The sequence below is a fragment of the Chenopodium album genome, chromosome 5 (genome assembly GCF_948465745.1).
Source record: "Chenopodium album chromosome 5, dcCheAlbu1.1, whole genome shotgun sequence".
NCBI classification, from domain to species: Eukaryota; Viridiplantae; Streptophyta; class Magnoliopsida; order Caryophyllales; family Amaranthaceae; genus Chenopodium; species Chenopodium album.
Genome location: NC_137838.1, coordinates 2,753,717 through 2,775,884, shown reverse-complemented (window position 1 = coordinate 2,775,884; position 22,168 = coordinate 2,753,717). Strand labels below are relative to the sequence as shown.

Genomic DNA, 22,168 nt, shown 5'->3' with positions numbered 1-22,168 from the left:
GCCTGGCTGCCTGCAACACCTAGATTGGTATCTGCAGCAATCAAAACTGCCTTCAACACAGATAATCTGTAATTCAAGAGAGCGAAATGGTGGAATGTGACATATTTACCAGATTAAAGAACACTATGATCCAGTCAAGTAAGCACCAAACCAAAAAAGAAAATCCATGATACTTGCTACTATATATGAAGGAAATAAGTACAGTCACAAAAACTCTGACAGGAGTGAAACAGTTGAAGTATTTACAAGTTTACAACATCGGACTTAGATACGCATACTCACATTTTGTTCGGCATCCTCCAAACTACCTATTAAGAGTATTGTAAATATGAAAACTTTATATGTAATCAAAACCACCACTTCCAGGTTGCTCTATATCTGGGTGAATCCCTCCTCGGTGACCACCGCGCCCAGGGTTAGGTCCTCGTGGGAACCTGTACAAAAATGACAGAACAAGAGATAAATACAGAGTAACACAACAAAAATATGCTTGACACAGACTGCTAAACCAAAGTGGAAGAAGGATGATATCTATCAATTATCAAACAGATATATTAAGGAGAAAGATAAGATCTTTACCTTCCGAAACGATCAGGCTCAAAACCAGGGACTCCTGGTGGACCATAAGGATCATATCGAGCACCAGGTGGAATACCACTGCCAAAAAACAAAAATTGAGTTGTGAATTGTGACCAAGAGAAAATCTTGAAATGTAACTAAGGTAAGATGCATAGGATGGATCAGGCTTTATTATTATACTCACAGTCCTCCAGGTCCTCCCGAAATGCCAGGGAAACCACCTCTGTCGCCGAGCCATCTAGGATCTTCAGGACCTTCAAACACAATATTATGTCAATTACTACAGAAGTTCACAAAAACTATAAACAGAGTGGCCATATCTGACAAACCTATGAGCATGGATCCACCGCCAAAATCACCCCTGCAAAAGTGTAAATGAGACACAGGTTACTAATGGAGCAAACACGGAAGTATGTAAGTATATAGGATGGTGTCAAAGTATGGGACACACAAACCTAGAGGGATACATTCCAGCACCAGGACCTGGATACAGATCACTACCCCCAAATGGACTGACTGGAGGAACCACAAACCTAAAAAGAAATCGAAGTATAAGATAAATTAAAAGAGGGGGGAGGGGGGGATTAAGGAAAAAGCTTATAGGGTAAGTTATTTATCTTCAAGATTTTCATGACCATTTTAGAGTTGTTATCGACTATCGAGTGGCACTATGCATACGACGTATAATACATTTATGAAAAGAAAGGAGTTCTTAGGGCCTTAGGGGAGGACAAGCAATTACCATGGATCTGACCTTCCTTTATAATGTTAAAAAAAATTCGAGACCATTATCACTATTTGTCACAAGACGACAGAACATTTTATCAGAGGAAACTTTTCTCTACTGCATTAAATCATTAGCCTTTAGATGGAACTTCAGGGTAAAATTTTAACAATTACAGAGTAATGTTTAGTCATTTATCACTATAAAATAAATTTGTTGGAAGTTGAAACCAATCAAACCATGTAGTTCATTGTGCTACCGATGATTATAAGTTTATGTATCAATCTTCCATACAGTATATGGCATAGTTCTTACATATAAACAAAAATGCCAACAAAAACTTTGAAGAAACATGCTAGAGAAATAGATAAACCATCAAGCCTTATTTAGTTCAAATGAAATTTAAAATTTTTGAGTGTTTAAAAGTTACCCTGTCTGTGGGTCCTGCGAACCAGTAGATCCATCAGGATACCTGTTTGCTTCCTCATCAGCAAGTAACCTATAAGGTGACAAAAGAAGCTATATAAAGAAACCAGCCTCTTATCCGCAACAAAATGCAAGTCAATAGCTCACTTCTCTGACTTCAAATAAACTTCATTTATCACTTATGTAATAATTTAGAATCCAAGATAGGTAAACGATTTTCACATTAAAAGTAAAAAATCTGAACACATATTCTAGATAAGACCTTTTTTTTAAAGGAGACTTAGTTGAACAACGTATTTTGCTTACCGTGAACAATCTGAGCAACACTGCATGCCAAGACTATAGCTTAAGTAAAAATTCAAAAGTTTAAATGGCAATCACTAAGGGTTTAGAGTTTTAGACAATGAAGCATTTTTCAGGACATGAATCCACAGAATCAGGTATCAGCTATATGAAATAGACAAAGGCCTTACCTTGAGGGAGCAGACACAGAACCTCCTGGTGAAGATCCATCCAATTTAGAAAGCACATTTGACTCCAAACTGCTTACAAGCTTCCCTAAATTCTTATACTGAGCAGGATAATCACTTACTGCAGTCTCAGTAACATAATCATCAACACTGCCACAAGCACAACACCCATCAATAATCAATAACGAAACAACAGCGCAATACTGACCTCCGATTTCAATAATATATTCAATGAACAGAACAAAACTTCTAGTTAGACGAAAAGTATACCTTATTCCAAGGTGCACAGGCTCAGAAGCACCATCACTTAAAGCATCAACCATCAGCTTATCACCCATCACCAAGCACTTTACCAACACCTTCTTGTCACCCTTCTTAGGATTTTTATACACAAAAGCGTACCCGTTTTCCACTTCGTTCCAGTGATCAATCCCAACCTCATCTGAACATTCAAAACACAATTATCTTATAATTCTACAAAAATCTCTGAAATTGCTACAAAGTGAAGAATACATTGTTCAACATCATCAAATCCAACCGTCTACGAGCAGCTAATTTTCATGAAAATTACATTCTAGTACAAGACAAACCTCCTAATCACAAAAATAAAAACAATTTTCGTAACTAATTTCATTAAAATGATCAATACCAACCTTCAGTAGTTCAGTGAATAACCAAAACCTTAAAGATTAATTTAAAGCATGTAAAATGTAATACAAAAATGTGGAGTATAATCACAACTAACTTAATTCCAATGATCAATTCCAATCTCCTCTAACCCACTGAAACCCAGAAAAATTACCGACTTTAAACAAAACAGAAAAAACCCCTCAATCACAAATATCAAAACAAATAATCAAATTAACCATCAACCTCATTCCAATGATCAATTCCAAATTCCTCCCAAAAACAACCAAAAAAACCCAGAAAAATTTAAGAAAATAGATAAGAATAATACCATTTGAAGAGGAAGAAGAGAGAGAATTCTCGGCGAAAGCAGGGGGACCGGTGGCAGTGAGGACGTAACCAGCCGCTAGAAACGAAGAGTGGACGGCAAAAGCTAACTTGTCGTGATTGTTTCGGAAATTAGGTCTAGATGCTCTTATTACCAGCATTACTGAATCTTCTGTCACCATTGCTTCGATTAGGGTTTTTGATTTGGGCAAGATTTTTTGATCAATTCGATTTTCTGATGAAATTGAGTTGAGTATTGTCGGTTTTTGATCTTGTTTGTGTGAAAATTTTCTTGGGAAGGAAGAAAATACTACTAGAAGGGGTTCTTTTGGGGTTTATTGTCGGGCTGAATATTCTTGGCCGGGCCGCGGCCCAATTTTCCGGGTCGATTAATCTAGCTTATCTTATGCTTTAATGAAAAATACAATCTTACCCTTAATTAAAATAGTGAAATAGAGGTTTCAAAAAAAATTGTACTGTATTCCATATCTTGTACGAAGTACTTTTGTAGTTTTGTCTAAAAAAATGTGGAATTATATGGTAGACTTATTTTTATTTATCAATTTATTTTATCAAATAAAAAAATTATACGGAGTAGTATATAATTGAGATCATATGAGAATCTAAGGTTAAAATAGAATACAAAACCGATTTATTTTAATTTTATATGTGTAAAAAAACTAAGGTCCTGTTTGATTCATCTTAATTTTGCTAAACTGAAATTATTTTTACTGAACTGAACTTATTTTTACTGAACTGAACTTAATTTTACTAAACTGAAATTATTTTTACTGAACTTAAATTATTTTTACTGATTTTCAATTATAATTCTTCTTTAAGAAAACTGAATTTTACTGAACTGAAATTATTTTTACTGAACTTAAATTATTTTTACTGATTTTCAATTATAATTCTTCTTTAAGAAAACTGAATTTTACTGAAATGAACTTATTTTTACTGAACTGAAATTAATTTTACTGAAATGAACTTATTTTTATTGAACTGAAATTATTTTTACTTAATATTATTTTTTTAAGGTGAAAAGAACAGGCCTAACAACAAAATCGAATATGTCATACTTCACGAGTATTACCGTATACTCCATATTATATAAGGAGTCGAGTCCATAGTTGTACAATTGGCAATTTGGCATACTTTTTAGTTTTTACTTCTTACATATTTGTCTAAAGTAGTATTGAGCATGGTTATTGTTTTAAAAAAAAATGATAATAATGTTTCTGATGGTAAGGGAAAAAAATGAAGTTTTTCTATTGATTTTCCCGATTATCATGCCCCTCTCCTAAGCTAATTTCCCGACTATCATGCCCCTCTCCTAAGATTTAAATGCAAAAAAAAAGGTAAGGTACTGCATAGAAAAAAGATATAAATAAATCAGTTTGGTTCATGAAGCAACAAATAACTTGACATTTCACAAATTTCATATACTAAGCTACACATCTCTTTCAACTCAAAATAGATGTTAGAGGTAATGTTTCATTTAGATCTAAATATGGTTGCTGCTAGTTAGCATCCTTGCAATTATGGATCACAATAATCTAGTCAATATATAATATATATATATATATATATATATATATATATATATATATATATATATATATATATATATATATATATATATAAAATTATAGTTCTGGAAAACAAAACAGATGTAAATCAGTAAATGCTGTAGATTTGCGCGAATAATAAAAAAAACTCCAACCACTCCCTTCCGTTCACCAGACCACTGTGAAACCTGAACCCCCACCCCTAACCTCGTCGGCCACCGCCATTGGGCCACCAAATCCAACCGATCGGCGAACCTCGACCCCCAAAATTACCAGCCGCACCACCACCACGCAATCTCGGCCCCCATTACCACCATTAGCGCGAATCCCGATCTCCCAAATCACCAGCCCAGCAAACGTGACCCTTATAACCACCGTCCCGCGCGAACCTCGACCCCCCATTACCACCAGCAGCGATAATCCTGACCCCCAAAATCACCAACCCACCAACCGCGACCCCTAAAACCACCTTCTCACGTGAACCTCGACCCCCAAAACCAACAACCGCGCGAATCTAACCCCGGCCCCAAAATCACAAGTCGTGCAACTGCAGCCCTTAAAACCACCATCCCCCGCGAACATCGACCCCCAAAACCTACTATACCCTCGTCGTGACCACCCTTCTACCAGTGGTGAATTCATCGTCGTCGTCGTCTAATAAAACAACAACAGCATTACGCCTTTTTCCCCATTGAAATTACAAACCCTAACGAATAATTTGCTAAATTAGTTGATGAAGAATGTTGAAACAATCAGAAACCCTATTTTTCTGACAAGCAACATCATCAAGGTTGTGGAGGTATAGAATTAGTTTGAAATTAAGCGCGAATTAGTAGGTTGAAGCACAAATGTTGAACGGCAATGGAGGAGGGAGAAAATGGAGAGTTTCTCAAGAAAATTAAAGAAAAATGAGGAGAGAGAGACTGAAAAGTATAGAGGAGATAGACCACCCATGTGCACATGTAAATTAATTGAGGGTAAAATAGGAAAGACACTGTAGATAAGGATTTTCCAGCACAAAATACAGGGGCAATTTCGTACGCGCACTGTTCATAAGGAAATCCCTCATTTCAGCAGTAATTCTTATTTGTGTTCCCCGGCTTTTATAGGGTAGAGAAAAAAGAGTTTTTACTCTTTATTCTTTATAATTAATGTAAAATTACTTGACTTCATTTGTTTGTTTGTTGGTTTTAGATAAGCCATGGATTACATGGATATTGACTTCGGGCCTGTGTCTCATTGACTGAACTCACTTGAACTGAAATGAACTGAACTTATTAGAGCTAAACTGAACTGAACTGAAATGAATATTTTATAAGAGAAGGAAATTAGAAGCTGAACTGAACTTAGGGCCTGTTCTCGTTGACTAAACTCAACTGAACTGAACTGAATTGAACTGAACTGAGCTGAGCTGAACTGAACTGAACTGAATATTTTATAAGAGAAGGAAATTAGGAGCTGAACTGAATTGAACTGAACTGAATTTCAACGTAAGAGAACAAACCCTTATTAGAGCTAAACTAAACTGAACTGAAATGAATATTTTATAACAGAAGGAAATTAGGAGCTAAACTGAAGCAGGGGCGGAACTATGTAGGTGCATGGTGAGTCACGTGACTCACCAGCCAAAAAAAAAATTGATTTTTAAAAAAAAAAAATCAAAGAGACCTCCTATTATAGATAGGCGGTCTCTTTGCTGCTATTGCTGCCTAACAGATTAAAGCAGCGCAACAAATATTCATATACAATGTCAGCAGAAAAAGAGACCTGTTATATTTAATAACAGGTCTCTTAAGTTATCTCACTATTTTATTTTATTTTTTTATTTTTTGTGTACTCCGTATAATTTTTTAATAATTCTTGTACAATAAAGTTAATTTAATGTAATAATTTTATAGTACTATTTGTTTGTAACATGTTATTTATTTGAAGTACGTACTTTCGACTTGTAAGATTGAATTTTTAAGTACTATTGTAGTATGGATTTTTATATCCTATTTTTGGATTGAAATCATTTTGGTAAAATATATTTTTTATACATACATATATATAATTTTTGGATTGAAATAAGTGATCAGTTATTGATGGTGACTCACCAGTTCGAAAATCCTGGATCCGCCACTGAACTGAAGTGAACGTATTAAAGTTGAACTGAACTGAAAATAATCCTATGAGAACAGGCCCTTCCTTCTTAAATTTTGAATTATTAGGGTTTAATGATAATTGTTTATTACTATATAAAATCCTTTGTTATATTGAGGAATTTTTCTACATGCGTACATGCATGCTAACCATTTTGCCTACACAGTGTGATAGTGATGATGTTCCTTTGAAACATTGAAACTGCTATTAGCCTATTACTAACTTATTAGGATAAATGGAAACTTCATGGATAAATCTTCATTACTATAACGCTATTACACGGTAAACTATTTTCTAGCATCAAATATTTACTCTATTTTAAGTATAATCGTGTTTTTTTTTTTAAACTAACAAGCTGTAACACACAAGTCGTCGTCTTAATAAAATACAATCCGTATCAAATTTCAAACACATACACAAGTAAAAGTTCTTCTACTACTACTCCGTAGATATCACACGAAGCAAGTATGTTCTGAAGTCTGAATTCATCAACTTTTTGAGAAAGTGGCACAAGGCCACGAGCACAGAAAACTCGTACAACAATACTTGAGAAAAAAAACTGTGCATCATCCTCCTATTGTTTATGTTCTGACATGTACATTTGTACCTTGTTACAAAAATTAATTAGTGTACTCTGTAGTATGTACTAGCTAGTTCATCCATCTCGTCCTACAAGTATGAAAGAGTCAACCAAACAAACATTCATTTTGTAGGATCAATCCCATCAACATTAAGCGTGGATTTGACTTCATCATTACTTTACACTTATTCAAATGACATCAGTAACAGTTTTTTTTTGCACTAATCATTTGCAAATTTTGCCATCTATGCATCAAGGATTATGATTATGTATGTCTACTTGAAAAGAGTTTGATTTTAAAATATATTGTAGAAGATTATTAACTTACTTAAAAATGATCGTTAATTTTTTTTTAATTAAGGGCCTAATCTTTTCAGCTTAATTTCAGTGTAGTTCCAATTAGTTCACTTGTGTTCAGCTCTCAATTTCCTTCTCTCATAAACAATTCATTTCAGTTCAATTCAGTTCAGCTCCAATAAGTTCAGTTTAGTTCATCTCACTTCACTAAATCATAACAGGCCCTAAAGCATATGAAAGGGCACACGTTGGTATGAGACTCAGGGCCTGTTCACATTTACTGAACTGAACTAAACTAAACTGAACTTATTGGAGCTGAACTGAACTGATTGGAGCTGAAATGAATATTTTATGAGAGTGGGAAATTAGGAGCTGAACTGAACTGAAATTAAGTAAATGTGACAATGCCATCAAAGACTCCTAAATTCTTTGAAATTAATCATATTTACTATATTTATATATACCAAAATGAGAGATATATAAAGCATATTTAGAGGGGAATATTAACCTTAGTCAACAAGTAAACGAGTGAGGCAAAATTTAAGCATTGCATCATACATCAATCCAGGTTGTCCCAAACTATAATCCATGGAATTAGAAAGCCATACTATATAGTTTAATCAAGAAGAAAAGAAAACAGGAACCAGCTAACACTTTGCTGTTCTGAGATTACGAGGAGTGTAAAAACATTGACGCAACGTTCGTTAAACATAATGAAGTACAAAAAAAAAACAAAGAAGAGTTTAAGCACTCATAGTAAACCAATAGGTTAATACAATTGATATTGTCTTTCTTATTTATTTATTTTATATGGAGTACATGCGAGCATGAAAAATAACTTTATTAAATATACAATTAAAATTCTAACATTTTTAATTTCGACTATTGATAAGTTACTAAAATATCATTCGCAAGTCCATTCACAACAACAAAATAAAAAGACTCTCTAAACTACTCTACATTAACAACACATAACTTTATTTCTTACTACGTAGTGAACCTTAATCCTTAACCGCCTATTCTCTATAGAGTAAAATCGCTTATTCCGTAAGACACATGGGCCAAAAACAATAAAGTTAAGGTCATGTAGTACTTTAGGCCTTTAGCTCTATACTCAACAATGTTCACCACCATTGCAACATATAGAATGGTGATACATAGACATGAAAAGACAAAAGAACTTATCAAAAGGCTTAGCACTTTGCATCATTGGGTTCCTAGACTTGAATAAACATAACACAATACACATACACTTGATCATTTGTTATGATAATACTCTAAAATTGGAACCCCAAAAGAGATACTCTCACGGATTTTAAAAACACGCGTGCCTTGGAAATTTTTTCCAAATTTCAAAACCCAATTTTACATTATTTCTCTCCTACTAACAAAGTACAGCTAGACTCTAGCTAGTGAACTTGTAATAACTTCATATTATTGTCTAACCCCAACTACCATACTACCTCCATAAATACTTGCCTATTTCTCTCTATAAATTAGCTTCTCTTTTTTCTTCTTTCTTCAACTTTTTCTATCTCTTTATTCTCCCATTATTAATCTTTCTTCAAATTGTTAAATTAGCAACTAATCAACAAGGTTTTAATTTTGTGTTCTTTTTGTCTCTCTTACTCACATTTGAAGACTACATACATTTGCTTGGAGAATAGTTTAAGGATGTCTGTAAGTTTGTTTATGTCTCTCTCTTTTTTGTTCTTGCATGCTCTAGTTTGCAAGCTCTTTCATTTATACATCATGCATGAGCTTAAATTCTATGTGTTTCAGAACTCACATTATTGAATTAGAGTATGAGTAACAAATTATGAATTCGTTATTCCAATACAGGTAATGATATATACGGAATTTGATTTTAAGTATTAACAGTCAAATGGTATCTAAAAGAATTTAACTAACTAAATTAATCGGTAATTATGTAGCTAATGAGGACTTGACACAATTTTGTATTTGCTTGTTCCAAGAAAATAAATTAAGCTCAGCTTTTTTAGCGTGGTCCAAATCTCTTCAATTTGTTCTCTTACTTGTGACATAAATTAAACATGCAACTCATGAATGCTAAAAATGATTAATTATTACATAATTTTCTTCTCAAATTTCTAACATTATTATTTTGGTGAGCAGATGGTGGAAGTTCTAGTGCCAAACCTTGATTGTGAAGGATGTGCATCTAAATTAAAGAAGGCTCTTTACAAGCTCAAAGGTATAGTACTCCATTTTGTTTAATTTGTTTTAATTTAATTGTCGTATTTTGATTATAATTATAATTAGTAATTATACTACATTTTAATTATAATTATAAGTAGTAATACGCGTATAAATGTGTGAGATCTTTGTCTTGTACTTGGTATGAAACGTAAATTGGAGCGCAAAAAACAGGTCATTATAGTAGGGGCCATAATTGCCATTTGCACATACATTTCCTTTCTTCCAGACTACATGATGGCCTCCTTTTTTTTTGTTTGCCACCCTTATATTTCTAGAGTTAAATCATAATTATGTTTGAGTAATTATCCAAATTTTTTAGTTATTCAAGTAATTATGTTAGCCCTAAGTTTTTTTTTTTTTTTTCCGAATTATTATGTGCTAAGAGACTATTCAATTCAAAATGCGGTCAAGTTTTAATCATAGGAAAAGTAGTCTTAAATATTATTTTAGGACCGAGGGAGTATGTAATTAAGTATTATCCATATGGTGTTACTGTTGCTTCATTCCAGAGCTACGCTATATATTTGATTAATATTCAGATTATAGTAATGATAAAAAAATGAAATTAATAATAAATGGTCTTAAAATTTTTGGCGCCGGAAAAAAGTTTGACCAAGACCAAATGAAAATGTGTTGGGCTAATGGCCATTGGCCCCCCCTCTCGCAACGTAACAAATGGAAATGTATGACAGTTGAAGAGAAAAGCTGTAATTAGGTGACCAGCATTCTGTTGTTAACTGGCATCTTCTTTTTTTTTTTTTTTTTTTTTATTTTCTTGCTTTTATTTTCCATGTATTCGGAAATTATTAAAAAAAAAAAAAAAAGTATAGATTATTATATAATATTTTAGTAATTATCCATGGTTCATGGACCATGTCAAATTATTGAGTTTACAACGTCTATCTAGCTAGCTAACATAACTTTCAACTCTTTTTTTTCAAAATGAGAAAGCAAGATCATGTGTCAATGTGTGTGTATGTTGCCATAATGCCATGATAATTAAATACGTAGTATGAAGTAATTAATAATGTATCACTTGTTAGAATTATAGTTGGCAAATAATGAAAAGCATAGAAGATGTATTGGGTGTAGCCAGAATAGATAGAGCCACAAGAGCTATGATATAGACACGACTCAATCCCTAACGTTCAACTCTGTATAGTTTTATAATGCTCATCTTATGTGAAAAAGTTGACAAGTCATATTGCATTGATTGATTACGCATGTACTCTTTAATAGTGCGGTAACTATTACCCACTCATGAAGACATGCAGTGGTTATGAGAAATTGTGTCATATTGATAATGTTGCACTTTTACCCTACTATATATTGGTCCACTAAGCCCATCTACTGTAAGCTAACGGCCCATATATTGGCTCTCAAACGGCCCAATTTACAACCATGGGCCCATTTATTTAGTCTTGAACTTTATTTGTTTAAATGCAATCCAATAACAAAGTAGTTTATTTTTTATAATTGCAGGAGTCGAGGATATAGAAGTAGAAATGGACACACAAAAGGTGACAGTAAAAGGGTATAGACTAGAAGAAAGGAAAGTAATCAAGGCTATTAAAAGAGCAGGAAAAGCAGCTGAACCATGGCCTTTTCCTTCACATTCTCACTATGCTTCATTTTACAAGTACCCTTCCTACATTACCAACCATTACTATGACACTTCTAATGGCGCCGCCCCAAGTGTCCACGCTTTCTTCCATACTCCGTCTGTGTACTCTGTGGCCGTGGCATCCGATGAGGCCGTGGCTTCCATCTTCAGTGATGATAATCCTCACGCTTGTAGCATAATGTAAATTCATGTAGTAGTAATTAGTGGCATGACCTAGATCACTTTTGCATATTGCACATTGTGTTCTAGGAAGTGTATGATCGATGTATTGATTGATTATTTTATGTATTATGAAAGTGTACTGTGACCATTTTTTTAAATCTCTAAATTTTTTCTTTTCATCCAAAGTTTCAAGTGCATTACATACAAAGTATATGCTTCCCCCTAATTTAATCACCATATTTTGAGTGTTTTAACTCATGTGTAACTTTGACTATTAATGTATAATACTAGCTAAGCTAGTCTACATTTATCGTTCAATAACATATAAGATTAATTAAAAGTTTACAATTTGAAAGATATTATGGAGTATATACTCTTTTCGTCTCTTTTTTATTAGACAATTACCATTAAAACGTATATGGAGACGAAGGCATAAAATCCACAATGTGGTATGCTTCCCCCCAAATCTCCAAATGAAGAGAATCTTTGAAAATGGTAGAAAAGAAAGGAGGCAATTCTCTCAAAAATGGACCCCCAAAATCCTCCAAAAGTTTGATGGCCACCTCTCTTTTTCAGTTTTTTCCACGCTTGTGTTTGGACTATAGAATATACGGATCATGTTGTCCAAAACTATAAGTCTTCACTCGATATGATTTACCCTCTACATCTAGTTGATTTTGATCATTTACGAGTACTGGTTTATTATTATTATTTTTTGTTATACCATATATGGGTATGCCTAAATTAATAAAAGTATATTGAAAATTTATTAAGAAGTGTAGTAGTGTCGTTACTCACTATCTCATATTCATGAGGCCATGAGGTGAAGGGATCAAACCGTATGAGAATCATTTGAAGTATTTCTCTTATCTCCCTCAAGTGAATCACCTTTTTAAGGTGGATCGGTTATTAACTTATTAATAGAGAATATTTAATGTGAATCTCAAACTATTAACTTACTTTGTTGTAAAATGAACTAGGTTGTCTAGGTAACCTTCATTCAACTATTAACTTATTTTTTCTCAACTCATCATCTTATCTAACACTTGATTGGAGTTTGAAAAGTAATTCACCTAATTAAGCTAGTGGATGAAAAAATTCCGTAAAATTCAAAGTTCATAATCTAGAGTAACAATGACCAAATTTCTTTTCTTAAAGAGAACATAAGAAACTACTGTCTACTGAGCATCTTCATTTGGACAAAGCAACACCTAATTAATTAAGCTAAATGTGGAATTGTTTTGCAACTGGGGAATTTGTTACAAAAGTTCAAAAAATTGTGAGAATACGCTACAATATTACACAATTTCAATTTTTAAATGGTAGGGTGATTCCATTTGTCTGTTTAATTTGTACACTTTCATACTTGGACTCTTCTCTCACACTTTATTAACTAAAATGTAGCCTCGAGATTTTGTTACCTTCATTATTTTTTTTTGCTTTATTGAGTTATTTTCTACCAGTATTTTTTATTTTATTTTTTCACACGTGCGTGATTTATTATCATTATTTACATATTTTTTAAGTATTTTTTGACAAATACTCATATCAATGTTTTTTAAAAGAAAAACTCCATATTTTTGTTTGAGTATTTATTACTCCGTATTACGTTTGATATCATTTTAAAACATAGATCCATTGGTAAATTTTAATTTCCTTTTTCATACGGCACAACTTTTCATACTCAACACTGGATGAACTCACGTACATTATTACTCTTTTCTTACAATATATAATTCAAAACAGAGGAAATATGTCAATACGTGTACGTAATAATCGAATACTCATACGTACTCCGTAGTAGAGTACATTAGAGTGATACACTGATACATACCGACTACCGAGTATGTGATTAAGATTTGGTACGAGCCTACGATTAACCATATTAGAGTTACAAAGTGGAGCACAGCGAGTGCACGTAACATCAACAAAGAGACCCTACACACACGCCAACCTCTCATTTCCCCACTTTATTTTTTGTTTTTTCGTTTGTTTAAATGCTCTACTCTTAAATTCAACTCTCTTCATCTTCCTTCTCTTTCTTTTCCAACAATTTTTTTCAGGGTGAAACTTTCTTCAACTTCTCCTTTTTTCAAAATGGCACAGGTAATTTTCTCTCTCCTCTTCTATTCTAAAATTCCATTCTTTTTCTTCTTATTTTGACTAAATTTATGTGATTTTTGGTTAATTTTTCTCAGCAGAAAGTTGTGTTAAAGGTTCTAACCATGACTGATGAGAAAACAAAGCAGAAAGCAATTGAAGCTGCTGCTGATATCTTTGGTACAAAATTTCATATTTTTATATTATTTTCTTATTTGTTGTCGCGTTACTAGTTTAAATTATACTGTCAACGTGACAACTAATTCTGAACCCGAACAGGTTAATTATTATTATAATATTAAGAAATAGTGTTGACATTTGATGAACAGGGGTGGATTCAATAGCAGCAGATCTTAAAGAGCAGAAATTGACAGTGATTGGGCTAATGGATGCAGTAGCAGTTGTCAAGAAATTGAAGAAAGTTGGAAAAGTTGATTTGATTTCAGTTGGTCCAGCCAAAGAAGAGAAGAAGGAAGAAAAGAAAGAAGAGAAAAAAGAGGAGAAGAAAGAAGAGAAGAAGGAAGAAAAAAAAGAGGAGAAAAAATAATTTCATTTTCCTAATTTTATTATTTAGTTTTTATTATAATACATACTAAATATCCATAATTCATCTTATACAGAGTTATTATTTATATATAGTAATTTCTGCTGGTTAATAGTGTTTATTTTTGGTAGGTGATAAACTATTGAAACTTTTTTATGAAAAAAAAAAAAAAAAAAAAAAAAAACAAGTTGTTATGGAAAAATCATAATTTTAACCTAATTTTTGCAAATATTGGCATATGCTTTTGTATTTTTTTAGTATGATGAAAATATGATGCAAAGACTCCACTATGAAATTGGTGATTGGTTAGATATAAATATTAACATGGTGTAACTACCTTGTAAATATAGTTTGTTCTCAATTGGAATAAGATTAATTTGCAAGGATTGTGTGTAAAGTGTTCCCTCTTTTTCAACCATTATTAAGCAAATTTCATGATATCATATATATTTATAAGGTTTTTTTTTTGTTTTTTTTTTTTTCAAATATTATTTTATTATTTTCGTACTCCGTGGTATTTAGGTTCCATACGAGATGAAGTCGCTCGAACTTTTTATTGTTTTATTTTTTTATCTTATTTGTCAAATCCTCTTAAAGTTACAAGTTTGTCAAGACGAGATTAAGATAGATTGTATTTAACTATTTATACAATCTTATGTTGATTACATGAAACTTTGTTTTTAGTCGTGACACATTGACACCCCAATACTCCAATAGTGACCATTGACATATGTCAATAGCCATGCCATTGAAATAAGAATAGTGGCATTCTTAGGTTTCACGCAAAATTAATTTTAGAAGGGTCATTTTTTCATCCATAAAAACGTCCACTAATCCACTATAAGTGGACAGAATGTGGACAAATTCAGCAACTAGAAACAATAAAATCAGAACAAATGGTGGTTCCAAAAATAATTAAGGTACATAATTTACATTCACAGCATGAAAATGATATTCTACAATTGGAGATATGTTATGACTTCATCATGTATTGTATCATTCTGAACAGGATTGCTAGATAACGACTTCATTTTGTCATCACATTAATTTTATAATAAGATCAACATTGCCTTATTCATGCTTCACATATATGATTAATGGCTATGTGATGTCATTATATTCCTCTTATCATATTATAAGGCATTAAGATTATTCTCTTTGCATATCTTCTACTTTTTTTAAGTTTTCTGTGTAATCTTATTAGATTCAACTCCAATTTAAATTGCAGTTTTAATTTTTTTTTTTGGTCAAAGATGCAAATTGAAGATGGTGCAATTGAGTTTAGGGCTTGTTCTCATACGTTGAAAGTCAGTTCAGTCCAGCTCAACTCAGCTCCGCTCCTAATTTCATTCTCTTATAAAATATTCATTTCATTTCAGTTCAGTTCAGCTGAGTTCAGTCAATGACAACAGGCCCTAACTTTGATTCGGCGACTATTAAATTTAAACTTTTAACTTTTTGATTAAAATACTAGTAATTCGTACTCTGTAATGTATTAAGTGGCTATAAGGTAGTTAGTTCGCCGACTAGGCGACTAATGTCCAATTGTCCTTCCGTTTTGTCCCCTGCATTAGACGAATTTCATTCTGGCATCTTAATTCCTTGATATATACTGTATATTCTATATGTCTATATAATCAAACAAGTCGGCCAAAAGGAAGAAAAATCTAATATATGTACTGCTTAAACTATAAACTCTACCATTTTGAACTCCCTATTAAATTACCAGTTCACACGAAGCTAGCTAAATCACCTACCAATATGAAACTCGCTCATCAGAAGTTAGCAACAGCGCCTACCACTCCTGACTTTCATCTATCTACGAAGTAGATATCTTAGAAAGGCTGCCTTTCCATTTTGGGTGATGCTAAATACGAAGTAGAACATATTGATATCTAAAATATTAATTGGCAAACCATCCTTCGGAAAAATAATTTTCATCGGGGACTAATATAATAGGCCACATTTGAACTTTTTAGTCGAACACTGCGACTACAGAGTATTTCAGATCATTGTCAACATGTAAAACATATAGGGCGAATAAAGATTATTCAATGGAACTTTGGAAGCATTAGTTGGATAAATCTATCAAAGCATTATTTGTATTGTTTATCAAAATGTAGTACATTATTGTAAGCTTCAATTGTAGAAGCTAACAAGTTCTGACCTCGAATCAAATTATGGCTTTTGTTTTTGGCAACAGACAGACGAGTAATTCTTCAAGGTTGCCAAAAAAAAAAAAAAACTATCAATGGAGTGGCCCAAGAAGGAATCTGATACCAGAAGTTCCCTAATTACCTCTCTATACATACAACCTTTTGCCAATCTCTACGTGTACTATGGTTTACGAGTCCTCCGTCAAAGAAACCATCTCACAGCAAGATGGTGCAGTCAATCTACAGGGAATGCCCAAAAATATTATGACGGGTAAGGAAAATCCACAGGAACTACACAAACAGATAGTTTTTCACTGATGCACAAAACTTTAATTCCAAAACTCTATAGTCGAATAACTCAGGAGTCAGGACTATAGAATAGGGATCCAGTGGCTGAAAACCAAACCTGCAATTTTAGGCAGAAACTAGTTTAGTGTTTCAGTGTTGCTTATCTTCATCTTTAAATCTTGCTAAATACATGTCAAAATCCTGAAACCGTAAAACATTAACATTTCAGCAAAACAAGGCTCCAAACCTCTAATTATGGTTTCATTTTTTTTTTTCTAGGTGGGGGTGTAGGTTATGGTAAATGTGGTTAATGTTGTTGTTTGATGCTCATGTTTACTGACAGCAATGAAACTTGGATAGCACATTTGAAATTTAAAATAAATACATATACCACGTAATATTCAATGATAGCCATCAATTGAGTTGTGAAAGCATACCAAACAAGCATCTCTTCTTTATAGGGATTGCATCCACAAAATATGATGATGTAGCACATTGCAATCCAGACTTTGCAGTACTTCAATAGAGGTAAGTTAAAATGGAGAGCTGCAAAACAGTTAGATAAATGCTTCACAACTATATACAAGACCAATCATGCAGAATGGCAAGTTCAATACTACAGTCATAAATCATAATACATTCTACCAGACAGGGGAGCCTGGGGAACCTAGAGCGTGAACCAACGGATATAGTGGAACATGCATGTGTGATAACACACTTCATCGGTTCCTCCGAATGAAAATAAATAACACACTTCATCGGTTCCTCCAAATGAAAATAATGAATGATAATGAGATAATTTCTTGAGCAGTCTAATAGTTATTGCATCATGAATCTATTGTCAAATAAGTGGGCCTCTAGCTTCTAAGATTGGGTACCTAAATGGTCAATTATCATAAGACTCAAGAACAAGAAGCATTTATGTACTCTAGCTGTTCTTCAGGGGAAAAGAAAGTAATTAAAGAAGATAAGAAACAATCAGATAATGTTTAATAGCACAAAAGACACACACACCAGAACTTGGCATGTTGGCAGCAAGAGACAGTATTACATGAGTATAAAGTAGAGTAATACATAAGACAAAGCATGAACTTGATTCAAATTGACATTACTTTCAAACAGAGTGAAAGTGCAGGAACACATCAAAATATCCAAGAAGCCATTAAAAAAAAACTGTTCTAATCTCTGAGATTTGACAGCCTGTCACCATGTCACGTCCTGTTAACGTACATGCTTACACTATCTGACATTTATAACAAGTTTTGACCATAGAAAAGGGTAGTGTTGCCAATTTTCTATGAAACAGAAGCCCTAACCATAAAGTTTAATCTTAGTGAACAGCATGACAGTGCAATTTCATAAAAAATGCTTGTAATAATTGCACTGAAACACTGGGAGGCACTCTTCATGCTCCACATACTTATCCTTGTGAGTCCACTTTCTAACTCAGATAATATCAAAATTGAGGAAGAGGGAAACTGCAACTTTTACCTCATAGGGCAAGGGTTTATTACAGGCAGATCCACTACGTGATAATATATGTTTTTCTTGCCCACAAAAGAGTTTCCTCTATCGAAATTGCAATTTCACTAGCATGGCAATGATAATTCAACAAATGGAGGCTACAAAATCTAGTCTCCTTACCTCAATTCTATCTTTACAGATAATAGCAACTGGCATGAATTAGAGGAAGAAGCAGAGACATAAATGGCTTTTCAGAAAATAAAAGATAATTTTAATTTCCAGGCAAAGCTACAAGCTAGTGAGTCTAGCTCTAATTGAGAAAAGAAAGGTTGGGCACTAGAGCACTTCTTCTCTTTCTGCCATACAATAAGAATTTGAATTATCATTCTTTTGCAGGAATAACTATACCAAACCACACTAGCCGAGGTTCTCACATTCTCATCCTAGACAGGTGAATGTGATCAACAAAATACTCAAGATCCCAGAAGAGTTGTGGCCATGATGGAAGTAAAAACATCTTCGGAATAGCAGCAAAATCAAGTAGGCTCTAATGTTTGAGCAGCATACACGATTCTAGGCTCTAATGTTGCTTAAGATAAGGAGCAAAATCAAGTAGATCTAATATTGCTTAAGATGATCTTCTCAACTAGAAGATAAGTAGGCTCTTATGTGGCATACACATTTGTCAAAAACCTCTCAACTAGAAGATAAGTAGGCGCTAACGTTTGAACAGAATACATATTTGTCAAAAACCTTAAAGCATGCGCACCTTAGATGTCAACATCATCAGCAAAAAATGAAGAGAAGAGCATACATAAAATTACCCAACGAATAAGTAAACAAAGAAGAAATAACATAGAAACGCACAAAACCGAACAACAATCACCAAAATCTGAAAGGAAACAACTTAAAAGCCAGTAGAAAGATATCATTTTCCACGAGGAAGTAATTGCTTTATCAAAATGGTGATAATTACCCGACAAAGATGACATCGAATGTAGTGAAAGGCATGATGAAACTTGGACAAAAGGCATAAGCATATAAATTATTAAGGCAAAATGTGGTAATGAAAGAGTTTGGCATACCATGACATCCAACACAAGCAGCAGCTACAAACTGTGGTGTGTAAACAATCAATGAACATTCTGCAATAAAGTTACAATGCCAAAATCCTGTAATTCAGTATCTCCTATATCTCTTATATCTTGAGATGCGATGAACATATTGTCCTTTCTCGATCATATCTTTCACTATTTCATGTGCTTCGGAAAGTTTCCCATTGCTTCGCAAGTTACTAATTAAGGTATTGTACACAAGAAAATTTGGGCTGCAATTTCTCTGTTCCATTTCCTTAAGCATAGAGCATGCATCCTCAAATTTCCCAGCCATACAAAGTCCCCGAATCATGGAGTTGTATGTAAATACATTTGGCAGCAATCCATCTGAAATCATATCTTTGAACAACTGCTGGGCCTTCTCTAGCTCTACTGCTGCTATATATCCACTGATCAAAACAGTGTAACTGACAACATCAGGGTTGAACCCATTCTTGCTCATTTCATCAAAGAAGTACTTGCAAGCATCCATATTTCCTGCCCGGCTCAGACCATCCATCAAAGAAGTGTAGTGGAGAGAGGATGGATTTATTCCAACTTCCCTCATATGATTCAAAAGATTAAGCGCAGCATATGGCTTATCCGCTTTTCCAAGAACATGAAGAAGAATGTTAAAAGTATGGCAATCTGGAGATAGTCCATTCCTACCCATTTCATCCAGCAACCGATGGACATTATCCATCTTTCCCAGCCTATACTGTGCACAGATGAGTATGTTATACGTTAGGATGTCAGGTAAATGATTATCAGCCACCATTTGTTGATAAACCCAATCAATTAACCTGTGCTGGTTTATTTTAAGAAGGCAAACCAAAATTGCATTGTAGGAATGCTTGAATGGGCGGTAATTGAATGTCTTTGACCTAATGAATCTTTCAACGATTGTTCTTCGCAATCCTAATTCACGACAACTACCAATCAAAATATTAAATGTTCTTGCAGTAACCGGGTAACCCTTCTCAGTCATTTCATCAACTAACCGCCACATTGCTTTAAACTCCTCAGCAGCTGCAAAAATTTTCATTAGCAGATGGTATGCATTCAGTGGATGCCTATAGTATTCCTGCTCACTAGACCATACAAAAAACTTGTAAGCCAATTTGGCACACAAAGTCCTATTTTCATGGTTTACAATCTTCAAAATCTTCAAGAGGACATCTCTTACAAGCAGGCCTGAAATCCTAATATCCAATTCAAGCAATGCCGGTTTCACATTAAAACCCGGACCATCTTGCCTTAGTACATCAAACACCCTATCTGCATCTCTCCACGTAGTCTCAAAAAATTTCTCCTTGAGATTACAGTTACCCTGAAATTGGCTATCATCATCATCCTCTTTACTTGCTTTATCTACTAAACCCGGATCAAAATCCAAACTTTTCCCAAATTCCCTAATCAATTTTTCAATAGGGCTAAACTCTTTGCTAGCATCATCCTCACCACAATCTAAACTACAATTACAAAACACCCGTGATACAGAACGTATAAACGGGCCGGGATGCAAAACCCTTCGACCAAATTGAGCAACAGAGTTCATAATCAACAAGATTCAACAAATGGGCAGATCCCATTATCTCAATAAATTCACAAAACCTAACGAATTCGAGAAACCCAGAAACAGATTTGAACATTCAAGTAAGTATATCACCAATTGCAGTGTTCCCATTAAAATTAAGAACCCCAATTCATAAATGCAAAACCATCTTCAGAAATCAAGATAAAAATATACCAATATTCTTATCAAATCAAACTAAATAAGAAGCTTTCAAGCACCAATCATCGCGAAGAGGGTTTAGGGTTTAAGATACGAACAATATAGAGGATGTAAAGGGTTTTGTAGCGCTTTCAAGAGGGATAGAGAGAGAAAGAAGCAGAGAAAGCTTACTTGGTTGGTTGATTGAATATCGGAAGACCTGGAAATCGCAGTAGCAATTACGGAAATCACAAAAAAGATGAAGATGCAGTGTAGTGAAGATGCTGGTTCCCGAGTGGCGGCACAGCCCCAATGTGGAGGTCTCCACTATCCACCTCTTTTTTCCTTTTTTTTTTTTACAACTTCCTACTCTGTAAGTTTTTTCACTTCAAAGGAAACCAACTCAAAATGGCTTGTGAAACGCTGTTTTGTTTACCTCATTTTCATTTAGGGGTATTTTAGCCTTTTAGATCACATAAGTTTAGATAAAATGATACACAATACTCCGCACAATATATAGGCTAATTTTAGATAATACAAAATAATACATAGAGTAATAGTACTTCGTATAAAATAAGGATTGATAAATTCCAGGGTCTTATATATCAATTAGATAAGATTTTTGTATAAATTAACACTAAATGAATAGCCGTTAGTTGGTAGCCGTGTTTATGAATTGAATTCAATTAGCATGTGATAATAAGTTATTAGATAATGTGATAATTTTTTCCGCCCTAAATGAGCAATAATAAATCCATCTCCTATACTGAGTAATTAATCCATGAGTGATTTAGGATTTGTGAAGGAAGAATAATACTCCATGACAACACTTCAAATTTTTTTATGTTCATGGCAATTTATGTTGGTCAGTTGATTGTGCAATTAAGTTACTAATCTTACTATGATTACAAAATGGTTGTTTAATGTTTGAACATATAAACTTGTTGACAGAATATATATGTATTTAATGAAAATAATCTGAAAATTTTTACTACATAAGTAGTCTAGTTTGTACAAAAGTAACAGATTAAGGAAGCTATGCTATTCGCTATCAACCAATGT

At 33.5% G+C, this 22,168-nt stretch overlaps 4 protein-coding genes across 6 annotated transcripts; 2 read left to right on the top strand and 2 right to left on the bottom strand.

Moving 5' to 3' along the window:
• Positions 1–153: 153 nt before the first annotated feature.
• Positions 154–3,467, bottom strand: LOC145630056 (putative proteasome inhibitor). Its single transcript, XM_081682291.1, has 9 exons — positions 3,158–3,467; positions 2,470–2,641; positions 2,203–2,349; positions 1,734–1,802; positions 1,035–1,112; positions 909–940; positions 764–833; positions 580–657; positions 154–434 (listed from the first exon to the last, which is right to left on the bottom strand). The coding sequence occupies exons 1-9, from the start codon at positions 3,333–3,335 to the stop codon at positions 338–340; spliced, it is 921 nt and encodes a 306-aa protein (XP_081538417.1). The 5' UTR covers positions 3,336–3,467; the 3' UTR covers positions 154–337.
• Positions 3,468–9,216: 5,749 nt separating this feature from the next.
• Positions 9,217–11,943, top strand: LOC145630055 (heavy metal-associated isoprenylated plant protein 31-like). Its single transcript, XM_081682290.1, has 3 exons — positions 9,217–9,420; positions 9,877–9,955; positions 11,443–11,943. The coding sequence occupies exons 1-3, from the start codon at positions 9,415–9,417 to the stop codon at positions 11,766–11,768; spliced, it is 411 nt and encodes a 136-aa protein (XP_081538416.1). The 5' UTR covers positions 9,217–9,414; the 3' UTR covers positions 11,769–11,943.
• A 1,686-nt stretch (positions 11,944–13,629) lies between these two features.
• On the top strand, positions 13,630–14,773 carry LOC145630054 (heavy metal-associated isoprenylated plant protein 39-like). Of its 2 annotated transcripts, none has more exons than XM_081682287.1 (3): positions 13,630–13,852; positions 13,945–14,026; positions 14,176–14,773. In XM_081682287.1, the coding sequence occupies exons 1-3, from the start codon at positions 13,844–13,846 to the stop codon at positions 14,391–14,393; spliced, it is 309 nt and encodes a 102-aa protein (XP_081538413.1). In that variant the 5' UTR covers positions 13,630–13,843; the 3' UTR covers positions 14,394–14,773. The 2 variants fall into 2 exon arrangements, with proteins under 2 accessions (XP_081538413.1, XP_081538414.1); XM_081682288.1 differs by having other exon boundaries at positions 13,632–13,852; positions 13,948–14,026.
• A 1,672-nt stretch (positions 14,774–16,445) lies between these two features.
• Positions 16,446–21,473, bottom strand: LOC145631507 (pentatricopeptide repeat-containing protein At1g55630-like). Of its 2 annotated transcripts, none has more exons than XM_081683606.1 (3): positions 19,384–21,473; positions 17,272–17,351; positions 16,446–16,952 (listed from the first exon to the last, which is right to left on the bottom strand). In XM_081683606.1, the coding sequence occupies exon 1, from the start codon at positions 20,948–20,950 to the stop codon at positions 19,478–19,480; it is 1,473 nt and encodes a 490-aa protein (XP_081539732.1). In that variant the 5' UTR covers positions 20,951–21,473; the 3' UTR covers positions 16,446–16,952; positions 17,272–17,351; positions 19,384–19,477. The 2 variants fall into 2 exon arrangements, with proteins under 2 accessions (XP_081539732.1, XP_081539731.1); XM_081683605.1 differs by having other exon boundaries at positions 17,272–17,380; positions 19,384–21,472.
• Between the last annotated feature and the right edge of the window lie 695 nt (positions 21,474–22,168).

Bases quoted from the DNA above. Each gene is read 5' to 3' on its own strand.
- LOC145630056 (XM_081682291.1), bottom strand. From the start codon at position 3,335: ATGGTGACAGAAGATTCAGTAATGCTGGTAATAAGAGCATCTAGACCT. The intron at 658-763 runs GTGAGTATAATA...GTTTTTTGGCAG, and splicing joins TCGGGAGGACCTGGAGGACT to TGGTATTCCACCTGGTGCTC. The intron at 435-579 runs GTAAAGATCTTA...ATTTTTGTACAG, and splicing joins GAGCCTGATCGTTTCGGAAG to GTTCCCACGAGGACCTAACC.
- LOC145630055 (XM_081682290.1), top strand. The intron at 9,956-11,442 runs GTATAGTACTCC...TTATAATTGCAG, and splicing joins GGCTCTTTACAAGCTCAAAG to GAGTCGAGGATATAGAAGTA.
- LOC145630054 (XM_081682287.1), top strand. The intron at 14,027-14,175 runs GTACAAAATTTC...TTTGATGAACAG, and splicing joins AGCTGCTGCTGATATCTTTG to GGGTGGATTCAATAGCAGCA.
- LOC145631507 (XM_081683606.1), bottom strand. From the start codon at position 20,950: ATGAACTCTGTTGCTCAATTTGGTCGAAGGGTTTTGCATCCCGGCCCG.